General features: G+C 40.5%; 1 protein-coding gene across 5 annotated transcripts in view; it reads left to right on the top strand.

Annotated features, from left to right (window-relative positions):
- Positions 1-1,087: 1,087 nt before the first annotated feature.
- LOC118400338 (E3 ubiquitin-protein ligase RAD18-like) overlaps positions 1,088-20,162 on the top strand; it is a 107,723-nt gene continuing 88,648 nt past the window's right edge. For 4 of the 5 annotated variants that reach the window (XR_004828999.2, XM_035797056.2, XM_052473576.1 and 1 more), the window contains exons 1-4: positions 1,089-1,308; positions 1,672-1,750; positions 1,907-1,968; positions 2,087-2,157. Coding sequence is in view for 4 of the 5 variants with exons in the window: in XM_035797056.2 (XP_035652949.1) it covers positions 1,258-1,308; positions 1,672-1,750; positions 1,907-1,968; positions 2,087-2,157 (263 nt within the window). In the remaining variant the exon portion in view is untranslated. Of the gene's footprint in view, positions 1,309-1,671; positions 1,751-1,906; positions 1,969-2,086; positions 2,158-20,162 lie in introns of all 5 variants that reach the window. The other variant, XM_035797057.2, reaches the window with a different exon arrangement.

Below are 20,162 nucleotides of genomic sequence, written 5' to 3'. Positions count from 1 at the left end.
AGATACTTTGTGGGCGGAACTTAAAAAGTGTGTGCGAGCAAGGAGGCCTACAAACCTGACTCAGTTACATCAGCTCTGTCAGGAAGAATGGCCCAACATTCACCCAACTTATTGTGGGACGCTTGTGGAAGGCTTCCTGAAACGTTTGACCCAAGTTAAACAATTTAATGGCAATGCTACCAAATACTAATTGAGTGTATGTAAACTTCTGACAGACTGGGAATGTGATGAAAGAAATAAAAGCTGAAATAAATAATTCTCTTTACTATTATTCTGACATTTCACATTCTTAAAATAAAGTGGTGATCTTAACTGACCTAAGACAAGGGATTTTTACTAGGATTAAATGTCTTTGGCTAAGGTGTATGTAAACTTTCGACTTCAACTGTAACTACTACAGTGGGGAAATTGTGAAGGATATGTTCACGTGTCAAATGTTTGCAGACGGGAGAAGTATGATGCTGAATAATATGTGAATGGAAAATGTTGCAACAGTGGTGGGGAACATACTCCGGACTTCCTCGAGTGCCCTGTTAGGGTGACGGAGGTCGAAGGTGTCAAGGATCAGGGCTGCGCAGCGAATCTCCTATGTGGAGGCGATGGAGAAAGTCAAAGAGGCAACCGTGTTTAAAGATATGGCAATGGATGCAATGCAACCTGTTTCTAGTGTTTTAAGTAAATTGGGTGACCTGGGTACACTTATTGTGGAGAAGGTTGATTTTGTGGCATTGATAGCGACAGTGATTAATGGTACAACACAAGTGTCTCAGAAGTCCAAGAAGCTGGGTGTCATATCTGCAGCCGGTACATTTTTAGGGCTCCAAGACTTAATGGCAGGAGCACTACAAGAACTTTTGTAGTTAGGAAATGTCCCGCCCTCACAGGATGCTTCTGAGCCTGTGTTGGGAACTGATTAGAATGTTTTTACAGAAATGCAGGTTGATTTTGTTTAGTTAATTTATTTTTTGGTAGTTTGTATGATTATTTTATTTATTTTTACCTAAATGTTTTCCTTTCTTGTGATCCTTATTATACACCCGCACATTAAGTGGCGGAATGCACATTTAATTGTTGCGAACGCCATTATACCATAGAAGAAGGACACGTCATCTTCCCGGAAGTGTGCATTTGGTACGAAAATAAATCTACGCGCGATTATACATAGCTAACGTCAGAGTTTCTGAATTATTTTCTCACTTTTGGTTTAGCGAATCAAAACTGTAAGAAACGAACTACTGCTTATCAAGAACTGTCATCATGGCCAATTTGAATGAAGCTGATTTACCACCAAATCTGACTTGCCTCAAAGTAAGTGGTTGTTCAAAACAACTCCCACCTTGACAAGCTAACACTAGTTAGTTAGCTAGCTAACGTTAACTATTTTCTCAAAATAGCTTAACAAAATAATATAAACCCATGTTAGCAAGCGAATATAGCATATGCGTCAGCCAGTTACTATAGCTAGCTAACGTACTTTTATTGTTTTGGCTTTTTAAACATGCATACAGCTAACGTTAGTTAGCAAACAAAAAAGCTAGCTATTTAGCCCAGCAGTGTATATAACAATAATGTCAGTGTAGATGCCTTTAGCAACGCGTTACTAAAAGAGGTTTGTTAATGTGATGCTCACCAAGTAACTATCATACTGACGATATTATTTCTGCAATGCAGAATGTTGATACCATTCTCCGATGTCCCATTTGTTTCGAATTCCTGAGTATCGCAATGATGACCAAATGCTCTCACAACTGTAAGTTATCCAGATTTTGTCGTCACTAGACATAACCTATCCATTCATTTTCAAAACAATGATATAGCTGTACCGTCAGGTGTAGGCTATAGAAGATAACAATTGTCTCATAACAATATTGTATCCACACCTGATTATGTGAATTTCTCATTACAGTCTGCTCTTTGTGCATAAGAAAGTTTCTGTCCTACAAATTACAATGTCCAGTATGCAATTCAGTAAGTATGATGCATGGTGGCACTGCATCATGACAATAAAACTATCTTTCAAATGTAATCTGTTTAGGTAGCTTGAACATGTCAAAATCAGACAAGCATGTATTTTTCTCTATTTTAGCCTACAACAGAACAAGACCTAAGAAACAACCGGATACTGGATGACCTGGTCACAAACTTTAAATCTGCAAGGTACCTATTGTGTATTAAATACTCACATGATATGCTGGTAGAAAAACAGAGAAATTGAGAAGAAATCCATCATGTATCTAGCCTATATCTTGAAGCATCTATTCAGGCAACATAATATAATAATATAATAATATATGTAGCTCAACTGAGCCTTGATAAGTGTGCTTACCGATACCATAGACAAACTGCCAATTCATAATAGAGAAACCACAACACTTTGTATTTTGAAAAGGCCACCATGCTCAGTGTCTCAAGGTGAAATCTATGCCTGATACCATAACCCAACTGGCAGGTTTCATTAGTTTATTTCTCAGTTGAAAAAGACCACCTAAGATTTAAAACATTCTTTGAAAAGTGTGTATTAGTTTCAAATGCATGTGTATTATGCACCGAGTATGCAAAACATTAAGACACCTGCTCTCTCCAAGACCTAGACTGACCAGGTGAATCTACAGTGCATTCGGAAAGTATTCCGTCCCATTTACTTTTTGGCTTAGTCATCACTGTGTGTAGATTGAAGAGGGGAAAAAATAATGTTATCCATTTTAGAATAAGGCTGTAACGTAACAAAATGTGGGGAAGGGGTCTGAATACTTTCTGAATGCACTGTAGGTAAAAGCTATGATCCCTTAATGATGTCACTTGTTAAATCGACTTAGTGTAGATGAAGGGGAGGAGACAGGTTAAAGAAGGATTTTTAAGCATTGAGACATGGATTGTGTATGTGTGACATTGAGGGTGAATGGGCAAGGCACAAGATTTATGGTAATGGGTGCCAGGCGCACTGGTTTGTGTCAAAAACTGCTGGGGGTTTTCACGCTTAACAGTTTCCCATGTGTATCAAGAATGGTCCACCACCCAAAAGACATTCAGCCAACTTGACACGACAGTGGGAAGCTTTGGAGTCAACATGAGCCCAGAATGGCCGTGGAACACTTTCAACACCTTGTAGAGTCCATGCCCCTACTAATTGAGGCTGTTCTGAGGGAATGTCGACTCAATATTAGGAAGGTGTTCCTACTGTTTGGTATACTCAGTGTATACATTCAAAGAGTGCTGTTTTGTGTACTGGCTTTATAAGTTTTGTTCTGATGTTTGGGAATGCAATTAAATTGTGTAATTTTAGAATGATTATACTAGAGGATAAAGTGGAAGGAATGATAAACTACCTCTGGAGGCTTCGCCTGGCCATGCTATTTGTCAGCTCATGAATCTAACACCCACTGTTAATAGCATTTTTCTACCACTTTATGTGACAGTTGCATAGTGTTACAGTATGTAAATTAATTGACAACAAAAAAGCAAGCAGCATGAAATACTTTACTTTGGCCTTTATGGTAATGTATTTCCCTCCCTATATAGATGTTGTGTTTAGGGAGCAGGTTTCCTAGTAACTATCAGGATGCCCTTTCCTCTGGGAACTGGGTGATTCATGCCTTCTCTAAATCCATGGCTCTGCATTCCTCCCTGTTATTCACAATGGAACTGGCCTGCATCTGAATAGTAAATCAGGCATGCAATCAGATCAAACTGTCATGTGGGCTTAGATCATCTCCAACTCATCCTCTTCTGCCTGGGCTCAACCCATGCCAAAGCGCACCTCGTGGGGGAAAATTACAACTCTACAGTGTCCTCCGTCTCCTTGCTCTTCCCCAGAGGCCATAGGGGTACATTGTGTGTGTTAGGGGTTGGGCAATATTAGGACAGCATCATCTATCGACAGCTGTCATTGATGGTGATGACATCGTGATGTGACAGACGATGGTTTGGCCTATTTGAACTTGACTGGCGCCACGCAGTAAAGAACATCTTGCAGGGCAGCACATGTGACATTCTGATACTTTACCTATTCCTATTTTTATAGCCTCATTCAGTAAGTATGTTGTATACAGAATAGAGGTCGACCTATTAATTAGGGCTGATTTCAAGTTTTCATAAACTAGGCAAGTCAGTTAAGAACACATTCTTATTTTCAATGACTGCCTAGGAACTGTGGGTTAACTGCCTTGTTCAGGGGCAGAACGAGAGATTTTCACCTTGTCAGCTCAGGGGACACAGTCTTGCAACCGCACAGTTAACTAGTCCAACGCTCTAACCATTGCACTCCACGAGTAGCCTGCCTGTTACGCAAATGCAGTAGAAGTCAAGGTAAATTGCTAGCTAGCATTAAACTTATCTTTAAAAAAACAAGCAATCATAATCACTAGTTATAACTACTGATCCAGTTTAGCAGGCAATATTAACCAGGTGAAATTGTAATTTCTCTTTCGTTCATTGCACGCAGAATCAGGGTATATGCAACAGTTTGGGCTGCCTGGCTCATTGTGAACTAATTTTCCAGAATTTTACGTAATTATGACATACATTGAAGGTTGTGCAATGTAACAAGAATATTTAGACTTAGGGATGCCACCCTTTAGATAAAATACCGTACGGTTCCGTATTTCACTGAAATAATAAACTTTTTTTTTTTTTTTTAATTATAGTTTCCGGATTCAATCATATTAATTACCAAAGGCTCGTATGTCTGTGTGTTATTATGTTATAATTAAGTCTGATTTGGTAGAGCAGTCTGACTGCAGCAGCAGGACCGTAATCATTCATTCAAACAGCACTTTCGTGCGTTTTGCCAGCAGCTCTTCGCAAGCACAGCGATGTTTATGACTTCAAGCCTATCAGCCTAATGGCTGGTGTAACCAATGTGAAATGGCTAGCTAGTTAGCTGGGTGTGCGCTAATACTGTTTCAAACGTCCTATAAATACTGTTTTATAGTCCTATAAATACTATATTAACTACAACCTAAAACCTTTTATCTTGGAATATTGAAGTCTCATGTTAAAAGGAACCATCAACTTTCATATGTTCTCATGTTCTGAGCAAGGAACTTAACCTGTTACTCCTACCCCCTACTTTTTTGAACATTCTGTTAAAAATCGCGCAACATTTCAGCGCCCTGCTACTCATGCCAGGAATATAGTATATGCATATGATTAGTATGTGTGGATAGAAAACACTCAGACATTTATAAAACTGGTTAAATCACGGCTGTGACTATAACAGAACGTGCGTTTCATCGAAAAGTGCAGGAAAATCTGATCACTGAAAATGGGAAAATATATCCATGCGCCACTTCAACCAATTGTTAAACGTGAACCACATTAAATGGGGCCGAGGTTGCAATATACCTACAGCTTCCACACGATGTCAACAGTCTTGTCATTTGCCTACGATTTGTTACTTGGTCAAACAGAAACAAGGCAGCGCAGTTCTTCCGGTCTCCGACCGGATATTTTGGTTGAGATTTACCCGGACATTATTTCCAGACGTACAGCTATAGAATATACATCGCCTCGTGATCAATTTGATCGCTTATTAACGTTTACTAATACCTAAAGTTGCATTACAAAAGTGTTTCGAAGTGTTTTGTGAAAGTTTATCGTCAACTTTTTTAATTTTAAAAAATGACGTTACGTTATAAAACGCTATTTTTTTCGTTGATCACACAGTCTTCATAGATCGATATCTAGGCTATATATGGACCGATTTAATCGGAAAAAAAAAGACCCAATAGTGATGTTTATGGGACATCTAGGAGTGCCAACAAAGAAGATGGTCAAATGAATGAATGTTTTATATTTTATTTGTGCGTTTTGTGTAGTGCCGACTATGCTAATTATTTTGTTTACGTCCCCTGCGGGTCTTTTGGGGTGTTACATGCTATCAGATAATAGCTTCTCATGCTTTCACCGAAAAGCATTTTAAAAATCTGACTTGTTGCCTGGATTCACAACGAGTGTAGCTTTAATTCAATACCCTGCATGTGTATTTTAATGAACGTTTGAGTTTTAACGAGTGCTATTAGCATTTAGCGTAGCACATTTGCATTTCCAGATGTCTAGATGGGACGCCTGCGTGTCAGGTAGGAGCAAGAGGTTAAACGTTAGCTTTTTACATGGCACATATTTTATATGACACACATTTTTACATGGCACATATTACTTTCTTCTCCACTTTGTTTTTGCATTATTTAAACCAAATTGAACATGTTTCATTATTTATTTGAGGCTAAATTGATTTTGATGATTTATGTTAAGTTAAAATAAGTGTTAATTCAGTATGGTTGTAATTGTCATTATTACAAATAATAAAAGTTTTTAAAAAATCGACAGATTAATCGGTATCAGCTTTTTTGGGCATCCAATAATCGGTATCGGTATCGTTGTTGAAAAATCATAATCGGTAGACCTCCAATACAGAATGCAATAGTGGGATGTAGGCCAGACAGAATGGAGAATTCAACCAAAGCAGCGCAAAAAGTCCAGTCAGAAAATATCGTTTTTTGCTCTCTGTCAGATGCATGGACTTTTCTTTTTGTAACGGACACTAGCTGTTTTTAAAAAACTTAGCCTCTATTACCGTCTCTCCATTTGATAGGCTATGAATCTGACTATGGGCTCATAGGCTACGCTTTCATTGTTTTATGCATGGCTTTCTTCTAATCAAACAATGAATGTAATGAAGTTCTATCTCAGTTGTTTGAAAGGCCTAAAAAAAAGGTAAGGTAGCCAGGGGACTAATAATAAGAGAGAACCAACATTATCAATTGCCTTTAAAAAAATCAAATGCCAAGTTTAATGAAGTTAAGCTTATTAGGAAATAAATTATTCACGCGATCCGGGTAAATCCCTCCATGTGAGGTTTAAAACCAAATGGCCAATAACCTAGCGTCACTCAGTAAAACATCATGACTCTCAAGTCAGTAAAAAGAGTTGTGCAGTTTGCAAATGATTAGTTATTTTTGAACAACACTACCTACTAGGCCTATCATAAGCTTTAAGACAAGTTCAAATTATAAACAGTAGCTTATTTATCAAATATTCTAGCCTAAGAAGATGTTGTCCTAAAGTTGCCGTTTTCAAAAATAAGAATGAACGTCTATAGCTTAGGCTATTCTCAATCACAGCTTTATGATGTTCCTGTGAAATCAGAGTGGAGTTAGGGGGTAAGGTGTTAACTACTAAAACCTCTTAGCTACCTGGGATGCATCCTTGATGGAAACCTGGGAGGTGTGAGCATGGCCACTAAAGTGCTAGGGAAGGTTAATGCAAGGACTACATTTTTGCTTAGAAAGTCCAATCTGCTTGATAAGGTCTCCAGTAGAGTGCTAGCCACTGCCCTCATTCAATGCCATTTTGACTACGCTAGTTCCTGGTTTGGGGGCTTATCTAAGTTGCTGAAGGGTAAGCTGAATTTAGCCCAGAATAAGCTGATCACTGTGGTATTGAAGGTGAGTCCACATACTCACATAGAAATGAGCTTCGTTCAGGAACTCTACTGGCTGCTTGTTGAGGGTTTCGCAGAGTAGTCTGGGTTTGGTTTACAGGAGTATTTATGGTCCTGCACCCAGATATCTAACTGATTACTTTCCTCAGGTTAGGGATGCACACAATCACAGCACCAGATCAGGTGTTGCTAATTTGTGTTTATACAGTTTCAGGAGTAATGCTGGAAAGGTACTTTCTTGTATGCTTGAGCTTCAGAGTGGAATGTGTTGCCTCTGCCCATAAAAAAAGTCTTCAATATTATTTATTATTATTTTAGGCAAATAAAGCAATTATTATCCAGTTCTGAAGATGGTAGACCGGTTATACATCATGGGCTGATAGAAACAAACTCACTACGGTAAGACAGTCTGATGAGGAACGGGCTGTCACTGCTCCGTCATCAAATCAAAGTTTATTGGTCATGTACACAGATTTGCAGTGAAATGCTTGTTTCTAGCTCCAACAGTGCAGTTATACATAGCAAAAGAAACTAAACAATACACACACACACACACACACACTCAAGTTGTATGGGATGAGCCATGACTAGAATACAGTATATACTGTACATATAAAGTGGGAGAAACAGTATGTAAACATTATTAATGTGACCAGTGTTGAATGACTATGTACATAGGGGAGAAGTCTCTAAGGTTCAGGGCATGGTACTGGACGGAGGCAGGCTAGTGGTGACTGTTTAACAGTTCGATGGCCTGGAGATCGAAGCTGTTTATTTGTTTTATTTCACCTTTATTTAACCAGGTAGGCCAGTTGAGAACAAGTTCTCCTTTACAACTGCGACCTGGCCAAGATAAAGCAAAGCAGTGCGACACAACCAACAACACAGTTACACATGGGATAAACAAACAGTCATTAACACAACAGAAAAATGTATATACAGGGTGTGCAAATGTTGTAAGATTAGAAAGGTAAGCCAATAAATAGGCCACAGTGGCGAAATAATTACAATTTAGCATTAACACGAGTGATAGATGTGTGGAAGTTTAATGTGCAAGTAGAGATACTGGGGTGCAATGGAGCAAAAAACAGGTGCAATTAATGTTTAAATTTAGTGAGGGAGTTATAAGGCTTCAGTGATTTTATTTTTTAATTTTTTTTCTCCCAATTTGTTCCAATCACTGGCAGTAGAGAACTGGAAGGAAAGAATGAATGTGGTGATTGACAGAGTCGAAAGCCTTGGCCAAGTCGATGAATACGGCTGCACAGTTTGGTCTCTTATCGATGGCAGTTATGATATCGTTTAGGACCTTGAGCGTGGCTGAGGTGCATCCATGACCAGTTCGGAAACCACGTTGCATAGTGGAGAAGGTACGGTGGGATTCGAAATGGTCGGTGATCTGTTTAACTTGACTTTTGAAGACCTTAGAACAACAGGGACATCTACAGCATATGGTTCACAGGAAGGCAAAGATAGATATTGGTATGTAACAGTTTGGGTCTAGAGTGTTCCAATCTTTAGGGATCTCAGACGATACGAAAGGTTGAACAGGCTAGTAATAGGGGTTGTAACAATTGCGGTGGATAATTTTAGAAAGAGAGGCTCAAGATTGTCTATCCCGGCTCATTTTTCGGGGTCCAGATGTTGCAGCTCTTTCATAACATCAGCTATCTGGATTTAGGTGAAGGAGAAGTGGGGGAGGCTTGGGCAAGTTGCTGCGGGGGGTGCAGAGCTGTTGACCGGGGTAGGGGTAGCCAGGTGGAAAGCATGGCAAGCTGTAGAAAAATGCTTATTGAAATTCTCCATTATCGTGGGTTTATCTGTGGTGACGGTGTTACCTAGCCTCAGTGCAGTGGGCAGCTAGGAGGAGGTGCTCTTATTCTGCATGGACTTTAGTGTCACAGAATTTTTTGGAGTTTGTGCTACAGGATGCAAATTTCTCTTTCAAAAATCTAGCCTTTGCCTTCCTCACTGCCTGTGTATATTGGTTCCCAACTTCCTTGAAAAGTTGCATATCGCGGGGGCTATTTGATGCGAATGCAGTACGTCACAGGATGTTTTTGTGCTGGTCAAGGGCAGTCGAGTCTGGAGTGAAGCAAGGGCTATCTATATTTGTTCTTAGTCCTACCTTTTTTTTAATGGGGCATGCTTATTTAAGATGGTTAGGAAAGCACTTTTAAAGAATAACCAGGTTAACTCTACTGATGGAATGAGGTCAATATCTTTCCAGGATACCCGTGCCAGGTCGATTATAAAGGCCTGCTCTCTTAAGTGTTTTAGGGGTGGTCTTTTGACAGCGGACCCATTACGCATGCAGGCAATGTGGCAGTGATTGCTGAGATCCTGGTTGATGACAGCAGAGGTGTATTTACAGGGCATGTTGGTCAGGATGATATCTATGAGGGTGCCCGCATTTACGGATTTAGTGTTGTACCTGGTAGGTTCCTTGATAATTTGTGTGATAAGGAGGACATCTAGCTTGGATTGTGGGATGGCGGTGTGTTAAGGATATCCCAGTTTAGGTCACCTAACAGTATGAACTCTGAAGGTAGATGGGGGGCAATTAATTCACATATGGTGTCCAGGGCACAGCTGGGGGCTGAGGGGTGTCTATAACAAGCGGCAACAGTTAGACTTATTTCTAGAATGGTGGATTTTTAAATGTAGGAGCTCAAACTCTTTGGGCAGAGACCTGTATAGCATGACAGAACTCTGCAGACTATCTCTGCAGTAGATTGCATCTCCACTCCATGTTGTTGTTGGGGATGTTTTTTAGTACCGAACTTACAGTCATCAGGTCCAAATGACCTGGGCCCAGATTCACAAAACACTTCATGCGCAAATACTTTAGAAGCTGCTTAAGAAGAAAAAAAGAGTTCATAAGATAGTTCGTAAGTGCAATTCCTCAAAAATACCTTAATGAGTTTCTTACGAATATCTACTTAAGATGTTTGTTTCTAGGCAACCGATTTAGCTAGCTAACAATGGCAATCATGTTAGAACAGTAATCTCAGTTGGAAATGTGCTAAAACATGTTCTTGGGTTTAAAATAATCAATACAAACATTTTCAATTGCTTTTAACTTTTCTCTCTCTCTGCCCTGAGTTTAAGACCAGGGTTTTAGCTATCTTGGATTTTAAGAACATTTCCAATAACTTTATTTTTCAAGAATCTAATTTCTTAACTTTTTGCATAATGAGAAACATAAGAAATGGCACGAGAATGTTCAATAACTTTTTTGAGGAATAGCAACTTTGCTTAACTTTCTTAAGTCTATAGTTAAAGAAACAATGGCAGTTAAGAAGACATTTCTTAAGAAGGTTTTGTGAATCTTGCCCCTTGTTCTCAGGGCTCTCTTGTCCCTCAAACCACTCTGACATCAATGCAAATGTAATCGAAATGACATCAAACATACTTTTAAAACTTACTTCACTGTGATGGTCAATTTGAAGAAATAAGTTTGACAGCAGGTTGAAACAGTGTATAACATGGTTATTGTGGATGTTTCAAAGCCTAATACAATGAAATGGACAGCGCTTTCTAAGGTTATGATTAATTCAAAACTTGCATATGGAAATCAGATCATATGCATAGGCTTATGAGCCCGCCCCCCAAAAAACAAATGTAAATTATGATTGTGCTGTTATGCGGTAGGCTGTGTATTGTATATTACGCATGGCAGAAAAACATCAAACACAACTGATTTAACTCTCCTGCTGTGTTCTGGTCTAATTGGACTGATTTACAAGTCTTCGCTCTGAAAAATGTAGTTAATTTAATCTGATTGTCATAAGGTTTCATGACTTTGTCCACATAGGGCATTTGAACACACAAAATACATTTTGATATTTTAGTTAACCTTTGTACACCTGTGGTGTTCCCGGTCAAAAATGACCGGTCAATAGAAAGAATGGGTGAGACTACAATTAGTGTATAAAATTGAGTTCAGGCACATGCTCATTCATCAGATGTACACACTTCCTCTCCCAGACCCCCACATGCATGTGTGTTTGACCACACACACACCTCACTCCCCTTCTTGGCTTCCATGGCAACCCCCATGGGAAACTTTCCCCCATAGGAACCACACCTGTTGGGATTCTCACAAGCAATCATAACATTAATAATATATAGAACTTTTCTCGCAGCTCTGGTATATAAAGCTTTTTTGAGGCCTTGCTCACAATTTATTCTGTGGCAGCACAATGACCATACGATATACTGTATGTGATGCTCTTGATCATATCTTTGATCATGACACTGGTGAGGAGGAGAGAGTCCTTGTTAAACTTTGACACAAAGTAGTCTGTGATAAATAGCACAATATGTTTCATCTTGAGTATTTGTTATAGTCAAATAATCCATACATTATGCTTTTTTAAAACTCAAATGAGTTGTATGAGCTCAGGTCAATGAGGCCTACAGGTCATAAATAGCAAATAGAAGTTCAAAACTTGTAATGTTCACAAACTTAGGTTGATAAAAAGATCAAACACATTAGGTGATAATATGTATTATTATGGATTTATAATCCGCTATAATGGGGCGGTCATTTTGGACCGGGAACACAGAATTAATTAACATGAAACGAACACAACAGGAGGGTTAAGATGTCTGGTACATAATTGGTGTAGCCTATGCTCCACAATTAAACAAATTCAAGTAATGGCATTTGAATGTGGACTGTTATAATGCTTACTGAATGGACTTGTTACCTTATGCTACACTCCAGCATTTCTAGCCATGATCTGGGAGAGAACGTATATCCCTAGATGATGCTGTTGGTTCATTGATTGTACAGGGCGGCTTACAGTTAGCCTAAAATTTGTCAACATTTCCATTTCATATGTGCAGTCACTGTAATGGGAAAAATATCCTTTCTATTTTATTCAGGTAAGTTCAATTTTATTGTTCTTACTATAAAATCATCTAAACTAAAATAATGGCACAGGACTTAAAATAATTGGATCGCTGTAGAATGCTGTGGTAGCCATGCTGGTTAAGTGTTCTTTGAATTCTAAATAAATCACAGACAGTGTCACCAGCAAAGCACCATCACACCACCACCTTCATACTTCACGGTGGGAACCACACATGCGGAGATCATCCATTCACCTACTCTGCAGCGTAGCCTAGTGGTTAGAGCGTTGGACTAGTAACCGGAAGGTTGCGAGTTCAAACCCCCGAGCTGACAAGGTACAAATCTGTTGTTCTGCCCCTGAACAGGCAGTTAACCCACTGTTCCCAGGCCGTCATTGAAAATAAGAATATGTTCTTAACTGACTTGCCTGGTTAAATAAAGGTAAAATAAAAAAATAAAAATCTCACAAAGACACAGCGGTTAGAACCAAAAATCTCAAATTTGGACTCATCAGAACAAAGAACAGATTTCCATCAGTTCATTACTTGTGTTTTTTGGCCCTTGCAAGTGTCGTCTTCTTATTGGTGTCCTTTAGTAGTGGTTTCTTTGCAGCAATTCGACCATGAAGGCCTGATTCACGCAGTCTTCTCTGAATAGTTGATGTTGAGATGTGTGTTACTTGAACTCTGTGAAGAATTTACTTGGGCTTCAATCTGAGTTGCAGTTAAGTTCATTCGAGTTATCTTCTGCAGCAAAGGTAACTCTGGGTCTTCCTTTCTGGCCGCATTCCACAAACTTTTAACAAGACACGCCTGTTAATTGAAATGCATTCCAGGTGACTACCTCATGACACTGGTTGAGAGAATAGCGAGTGTGCAACGCTGTCTTCAAGGCAAAGGGTGGCTACCTTGAAGAATCTCAAATATATAAAATATATTTTGATTGAACACTTTGGTTACTACATGATTCCATATGTTTTATTTCATAGTTCATATGTCTTCACTATTATTCTACAATGTAGAAAATAGTAAAATAAAGAAAAACCCTTGAATGAGTAGGTGTGTCAACGTTTGACTGGTACTGTATATTTTCGGATGGAAAAATGCTTTCACTGTAAACTTGAATGACTAAAATCAGATATAAAGTATGTAGAATAGATAGTAGATAATGTTATAATCTTGGAACTAACAATCACCAAAATAAAAGCTAGATGGACATTAGCCATAGCAAAATGCATAGAATTGCAGGAAATTGGCTTTAAAACTGCAACATTTTCTCTCGCCTCCATGGCTAAATGTCTAGAGTTGCGCAACATTTGCTAAAAGAATTCAAAATGTATGCATCACCAAGATGAGGGGGTCCTCCACAAATTCTCTCTCAAATTCAGATGGGCCGACCTGGCCCATTGCCATGCCCCCTGCCACGCTTACCACCTAAATCCATTTTTTAAATCCAGATATTTGGATGAGCACCTAATCCAGTGATTGTCATGCATTGTTTTTTCAATAGGGATGAATTTGCCTGCATCTTTACTGTATGTGCATTAAAATCAGATTCAATTTTTTTTGGTACTAATTCATCACCTGAGTAAATGGAAACTCAACATATCTGGATCGCTAACTCTAAATATAATATCCACTGCTAGTAACATGTATTAATCTAACAGTAAATGTAATGTCCAAAAAAACATTGCAGTTGTAGCCTACCGCTCAATGAGGCCTATGCTATCACAATGGGCAATGCACATAATCGTTTTGTGCGCATCTTATCTCAAATCCACCTCTAATATCCTTTGAGGACTAGTCAAGGACCATATCACCTCCACCTTACCTGATACCCTAGACCCACTCCAATTTGCTTACCGCCCAGATAAGTCAACAGACGACGCAATCTCAACCACACTGCACACTGCCCTAACCCACCTGGACAAGAGGAATACCTATGTGAGAATGCTGTTCATCGACTACAGCTCAGCATTTAACACCATAGTAACCTCAACTCTTCATCAAGCTCGAGACCCTGGGTCTCGACCCCGCCCTGTGCAACTGGGTACTGGACTTCCTGACGGGCCGACCCCAGGTAGTGAGGGTAGGTAACATCTCCACCCCGCTGATCCTCAACACTGGGGCCCCACAAGGGTACGTTCTGAGCCCTCTCCTGTACTCCCTGTTCACCCACGACTGCGTGGCCACGCACGCCTCCAACTCAATCATCAAGTTTGCAGACGACACTACAGTGGTAGGCTTGATTACCAACAACGACGAGATGGCCTACGGGGAGGAGGTGAGGGCCCTCGGAGTGTGGTGTCAGGAAAATAACCTCACACTCAACACCAACAAAACAAAGGAGATGATTGTGGACTTCAGGAAACAGCAGAGGGAGCACCCCCCTATCCACATTGATGGGACAGTAGACATCACGGACAAACTAGTAACGTTGGACTAGTAACCGAAAGGTTGCAAGTTCGAATCCCAGAGCTGACAAGGTACAAATCTGTCGTTCTGCCCCTGTACAGGCAGTTAACCCACTGTTCCTAGGCCGTCATTGAAAATAAGAATTTGTTCTTAACTGACTTGCCTAGTAAAATAAATCAAATAAAACCTCAGGAGGCTGAAGAAATTTTGCTTGTCACCAAAAGCACTCACAAACTTCTACAGATGCACAATCGAGAGCATCCTGTCGGGCTGTATCACCGCCTGGTACGGCAACTGCTCCGCCCACAACCGTAAGGCTCTCCAGAGGGTAGTGAGGTCTGCACAATGCATCACTGGGGGCAAACTACCTGCCCTCCAGAACGCCTACACCACCCGACATCACAGGAAGGCCATAAAGATCATCAAGGACAACAACCACCCAAGCCACTGCCTGTTCACCCCGCTATCATCCAGAAGGCGAGGTCAGTACAGGTGCATCAAAGCAGGGACAGAGAGACTGATAGAAGCTGTTTATCTCAAGGCCATCAGACTGTTAAACAGCCACCACTAACATTGAGTGGCTGCTGCCAACACACTGACTCAACTCCAGCCACTTTAATAATGGGAATTGATGGAAAATATATCACTAGCCACTTTAAACAATGCTAATTAATATAATGTTTATACCCTACATTACTCATCTCAGAGTACAGTATATACATTTATCATCTACTGCATATTTATGTAATACATGTATCACAAGACACTTTATGCCACTTTGTTTACATACCCTACATTACTAATCTCATATGTATATACTGTACTCGATACCATCTACTGCATCTTGCCTATGCCGTTCTGTAACATCACTCATTCGTATCTTTATGTACATATTCTTTATCCCTTTACACTTGTGTGTATAAGGCAGTAGTTTTGGAATTGTTAGGTTAGATTACTCGTTGGTTATTGCATTGTCGGAACTAGAAGCACAAGCATTTCGCTACTCGCATTAACATCTGCTAACCTTGTGTATGTGACAAATACATTTGATTTGGTTGTAAAATCGTTGCTATTGAGCACATGTATACAGTGCATTTAAGTTATTTAGACCCCTTTGACTTTTTCCACATTTTGTTACATTATAGCCTTATTTTAAAATTGACTGAATAGATTTTTTTCCCTCATCAATCTACACACACTACCCCATAATGACAAAGCAAAATTTTGAAATTTTTGCAAATGTATAAAAAATGCGAAACTATCACATTTACATACAGTTGAAGTCGGAAGTTTACAAACAGTTAGGTTGAGTCTGACAGGCTAATTGACATCATTTGAGTGAATTGGAGGTGTACCTGTGGATGTTTTTCAAGGCCTACCTTTAAACTCATTCCCTCTTTGCTTGACATGGGAATATCAAAAGAAATCAGCAAAGACCTCAGAAAAAAATTGTGGACCACCACAAGTCTGGTTCATCCTTGGGAGCAATTTCCAAATGCCTGAAGGTACCACGTTCATCTGTACAACAATATTACGCAAGTATAAACACCATTTGGACCACGCAGCCGTCATACTACTCATGAAGGGGATGCGTTCTATCTCCTAGAGGTGAATGTACTTTGGTGCAAAAAGTGCAAATCAATCCCAGAACAACAGCAAAGGACCTTGTGAAGATGCTGGAGGAAACAGGTGCAAAAGTATCTCTATCCACAGTTAAACGAGTCCTATATCGACATAACCTGAATGGCCGCTCATTAAGGAAGAATCCACGGCTCCAAAACCGCCATAAAAAAAGCCAGACTACGGTTTGCAACTTCACATGGGGACAAATATGGTACCTTTTGGAGAAATGTCCTCTGGTCTGATGAAACAAAAATGAAACCGTTTGGCCATAATGACCATCGTTATGTTTGGAGGAAAAAGGGGGAGGCTTGCAAGCCGAAGAACACCATCCCAACCGTGAAGCACAGGTGTGGCAGCATCATGTTGTGGGGGTGCTTTGCTGCAGGAGGGACTCGTGCACTTCACAAAATAGATGGCATCACGAGGTAGGAAAATAATGTGGATATATTGAAGCAACATCTCAAGACATCAGTCAGGAAGTTAAATGCTTGGTCGCAAATGGGTCTTCCAAAGGAACAATGACCCCATGCATAATTCCAAAGTTGTGACGAAATGGCTTAAGGACAACAAAGTCAAGGTATTGGAGTGGCTATCACAAAGTCCTGAACTCAATCCCATAGAAAATTTGTAAGCAGAACTGAAAAGCGTGTGCAAGCAAGGAGGTCTACAAACCTGACTCAGTTACACCAGCTCTGTCAGGAGGAATGGGCCAACATTCACCCAACTTATTGTGGGACGCTTGTGGAAGGCTACCTGAAACGTTTGACCCACAATTTAAAGGCAATGCTACCAAATACTGAGTGCATGTAAACTTCTGACCCACGGGGAATGTGATGAAAGAAATAAAAGCTGAAATGAATAATTATTTCTATTATTCTGACATTTTACATTCTTAAAATAAAGTGGTGATCCTAACTGACCTAAGACAGGGTATCTTTACAAGGATTAAATGTCAGGAATTGTGAAACTGAGTTTAAATGTATTTGGCTAAGGTGTATGTAAACTTCTGACTTCAACTTTTTGAACGCCAGACCCTTTACTCAGTACTTTGTTGAAGCAGCTTTGATAGCAATTACAGCTTAGAGTCTTGGGTAGGGCAAGCTTGGCACACCTGTATTTGGGTAGTTTGTCTCATTCTTTTCTGCAGATCCTCTCGAGCTCTGTCAGGTTGGATGGGAGCGTTGCTACTTTCCGACTGCACTGTACATACAGAAAGCTGTGTTTTACCAGCAAATGGATTTTAAAATGCTATACAATCAGAACACCTTTATTCTCCCGGATAATGTTTTTCACCGGGAAAGAGGGGAGTGGCTCGCTAGACACAGCAACAGGCCCCAGCGAAACCGCTATCCTCAAGGGGCAGGCACAGACTTTCATGAGGCCTCTTTTTTAAAAAAACAAGACGTTTTGAGTGAAGTGACCATGTAGAATATGCCGCTCACATTGATGCAACCAATTAGAAACAGCCCGTGCTGCTGCTCCAGTTTCAACTGTTCTGCCCTATTATTATTTTGACCATGCTGGTCATTTATGAACATTTGAACATCTTGGTCATGTTCTGTTATAATCTCCACCCGGCACAGCCACAAGAGGACTGGCCACCCCACAGCCTGGTTCCTCTCTAGGTTTCTTCCTAGGTTTTGGCCTTTCTAGGGAGTTTTTCCTAGCCACCGTGCTTCTACACCTGCATTGCTTACTGTTTGGGGTTTTAGGCTGGGTTTCTGTACAGCACTTTGAGATATCAGCTGATGTACGAAGGGCTATATAAATACATTTGATTTGATTTGATTTGAAGTAAAAGGGTCACAAAATGCAACAAAATGGTTGCAGCCTGGAGCCCTGCTATGCTTTCATTAACATTGTAACATCATGATTCGTCAAGTTGTAGCATTTGATTTTGTGCTGTAGGCGGTCGTTTTAGTACTTGGTTTTTAAAAATGTATTTCAATACAAATATTTTTGCTGGGGTTGGCCGGTAGGGGTCAATAACATCCTATATCACAAAGTTTTATGGGTACATAATCACAATAGGACAAAGGTTGACATCGCCCAACTCGAGAGTGTGTGTGTTCGTCACTGCCTCCTCCCTGTACCAGTAACACAGAACTCATTGGCGCTCTCTTCTAATTACAGGCACATTCATTTCGTCTATGAACAGTTTTCAGGCACAAAGGGAAGATATTTGTTTAATTAACTTCAATGTTCTATACTTTGGCAGATGAATCTTTCAAGTGCTGCCTCTTTCAACCTTTTGAAAAGTGTAGCTAACGGTTTTCCGAAGAATTACAATGTTCGTATTGGATGGTGTTTTAAATGTAGTGGACAAAAGGTCTGGGATTTAAATCAAACCAACATTGCAGTTCAAGAAAAAGTTAAGAAAATGAAATAAAGTACATTTTGGATTTGTATTTTACTACAAGAAAATAACACAACAATAACAAGGTTATATACAGGGGGTACCGGTACCGAGTCAATGTGCGGGGGTGAAGGTTAGTCAAGGTAATTTGTAAAGTGACTATGCATAGATAATAAACAGTGAGTAGCAGCTGTGTAAAAACTAAGGGGTGGGTGTCAATGTAAATTGTCCGGGTGGCCATTTGATTAATTGTTCAGCAGTCCTATGGCTTGGGGGTAGAAGCTGTTAAGGAGCCTTTTGATCCTATACTTGGCGCTCCAGTACAAAGTGCTATGCGGTAGCAGAGAGAACAGTCTGACGCCGCCTAGTATATAGGTCCTGGATTTCAGGAAGCTTGGCCCCAGTGATGTACTGGGCCGCATGCACTACCCTCTGGAGCGACTTAAGGTCAGATGGCGAGCAGTTGCCATACCAGGCACTGTTGCAACCGGTCAGGATGCTCTCTGGTGCAGCTGTAGACTTTTTGACGATCTGGGGACCCGTGCCAAATCTTTTCTGTCTCCTAAGGTGCCCTCTTCACGACTGTCTTGGTGTGTTTGGACCATGATAGTTAGTTGGTGATGTGGAACTCTCGACCCCGTCCACTTCAGCCCTTTCGATGTTAATGGGGGACTGTTGGGCCCTCCTTTTCCTATAATCCACGATCAGCTCCTTTGTCTTGATCACTTTGAGGGAGAGGTTGTTGTCCTGAAACCACACAGTCAGGTCTCTGACCTCCCTATAGGCTGTCTCATCGTTGTCGGTGATCAGGCCTACCACTTCTGTCGTCAGCAAACTTAATGATGGTGTTGGAGTCGTGCTTGGCCACTCAGTCGTGGGTGGACAAGGACTACAGGAGGGGACTAATCACCCACCACTGAAGGGCCCCAGTGTTGAGGATCAGCGTGGCAGATGTGTTTTTGTCTACCCTTACCACTTGGGGGCTGCCTGTCAGAAATCAAGGATCCAGTTGCAGAGGGAGATGTTTAGTCCCAGGATCATTAGTTTAGTGATGAGCTTTGTACTATGGTGTTGAATGCTGAGCTGTACTCAATGAACAGCATTCTCACATAGGTGTCCTTTTGTCCAGGTGGGAACGGACAGTGTGGAGTGCAATTTGAGATGGCGTAATCTGTGGATCTGTTGGGGTGGTGTGCGAATTTAACTGGGTCTAGGGTTTCCGGCGTACTGGTGTTGATGTGAACCATGACCAGCTTTTCAAAGCACTTCATGGCTACCGACGTGAGTGCTACGGGCGGTAATCATTTAGGCAGGTTCTTCGCCATCTTTTGCACAGGGACTGTGGTGGTCTGTTTGAAACATGTAGGTATTACAGACTTGGTCAGGGAGAGTCAAGTAAGACTCTTTCCAGTTGGTCTGCGCATGCTTTGAGTACACATCCTGGTAACCCGTCTGGCTCTGTGGCTC

Source organism: Oncorhynchus keta, chromosome 21, assembly GCF_023373465.1.
Source record: "Oncorhynchus keta strain PuntledgeMale-10-30-2019 chromosome 21, Oket_V2, whole genome shotgun sequence".
Taxonomy (NCBI): Eukaryota; Metazoa; Chordata; class Actinopteri; order Salmoniformes; family Salmonidae; genus Oncorhynchus; species Oncorhynchus keta.
Note: the sequence above shows the minus strand (reverse complement) of the source record. Positions and strands in the feature narration are given on the sequence as shown.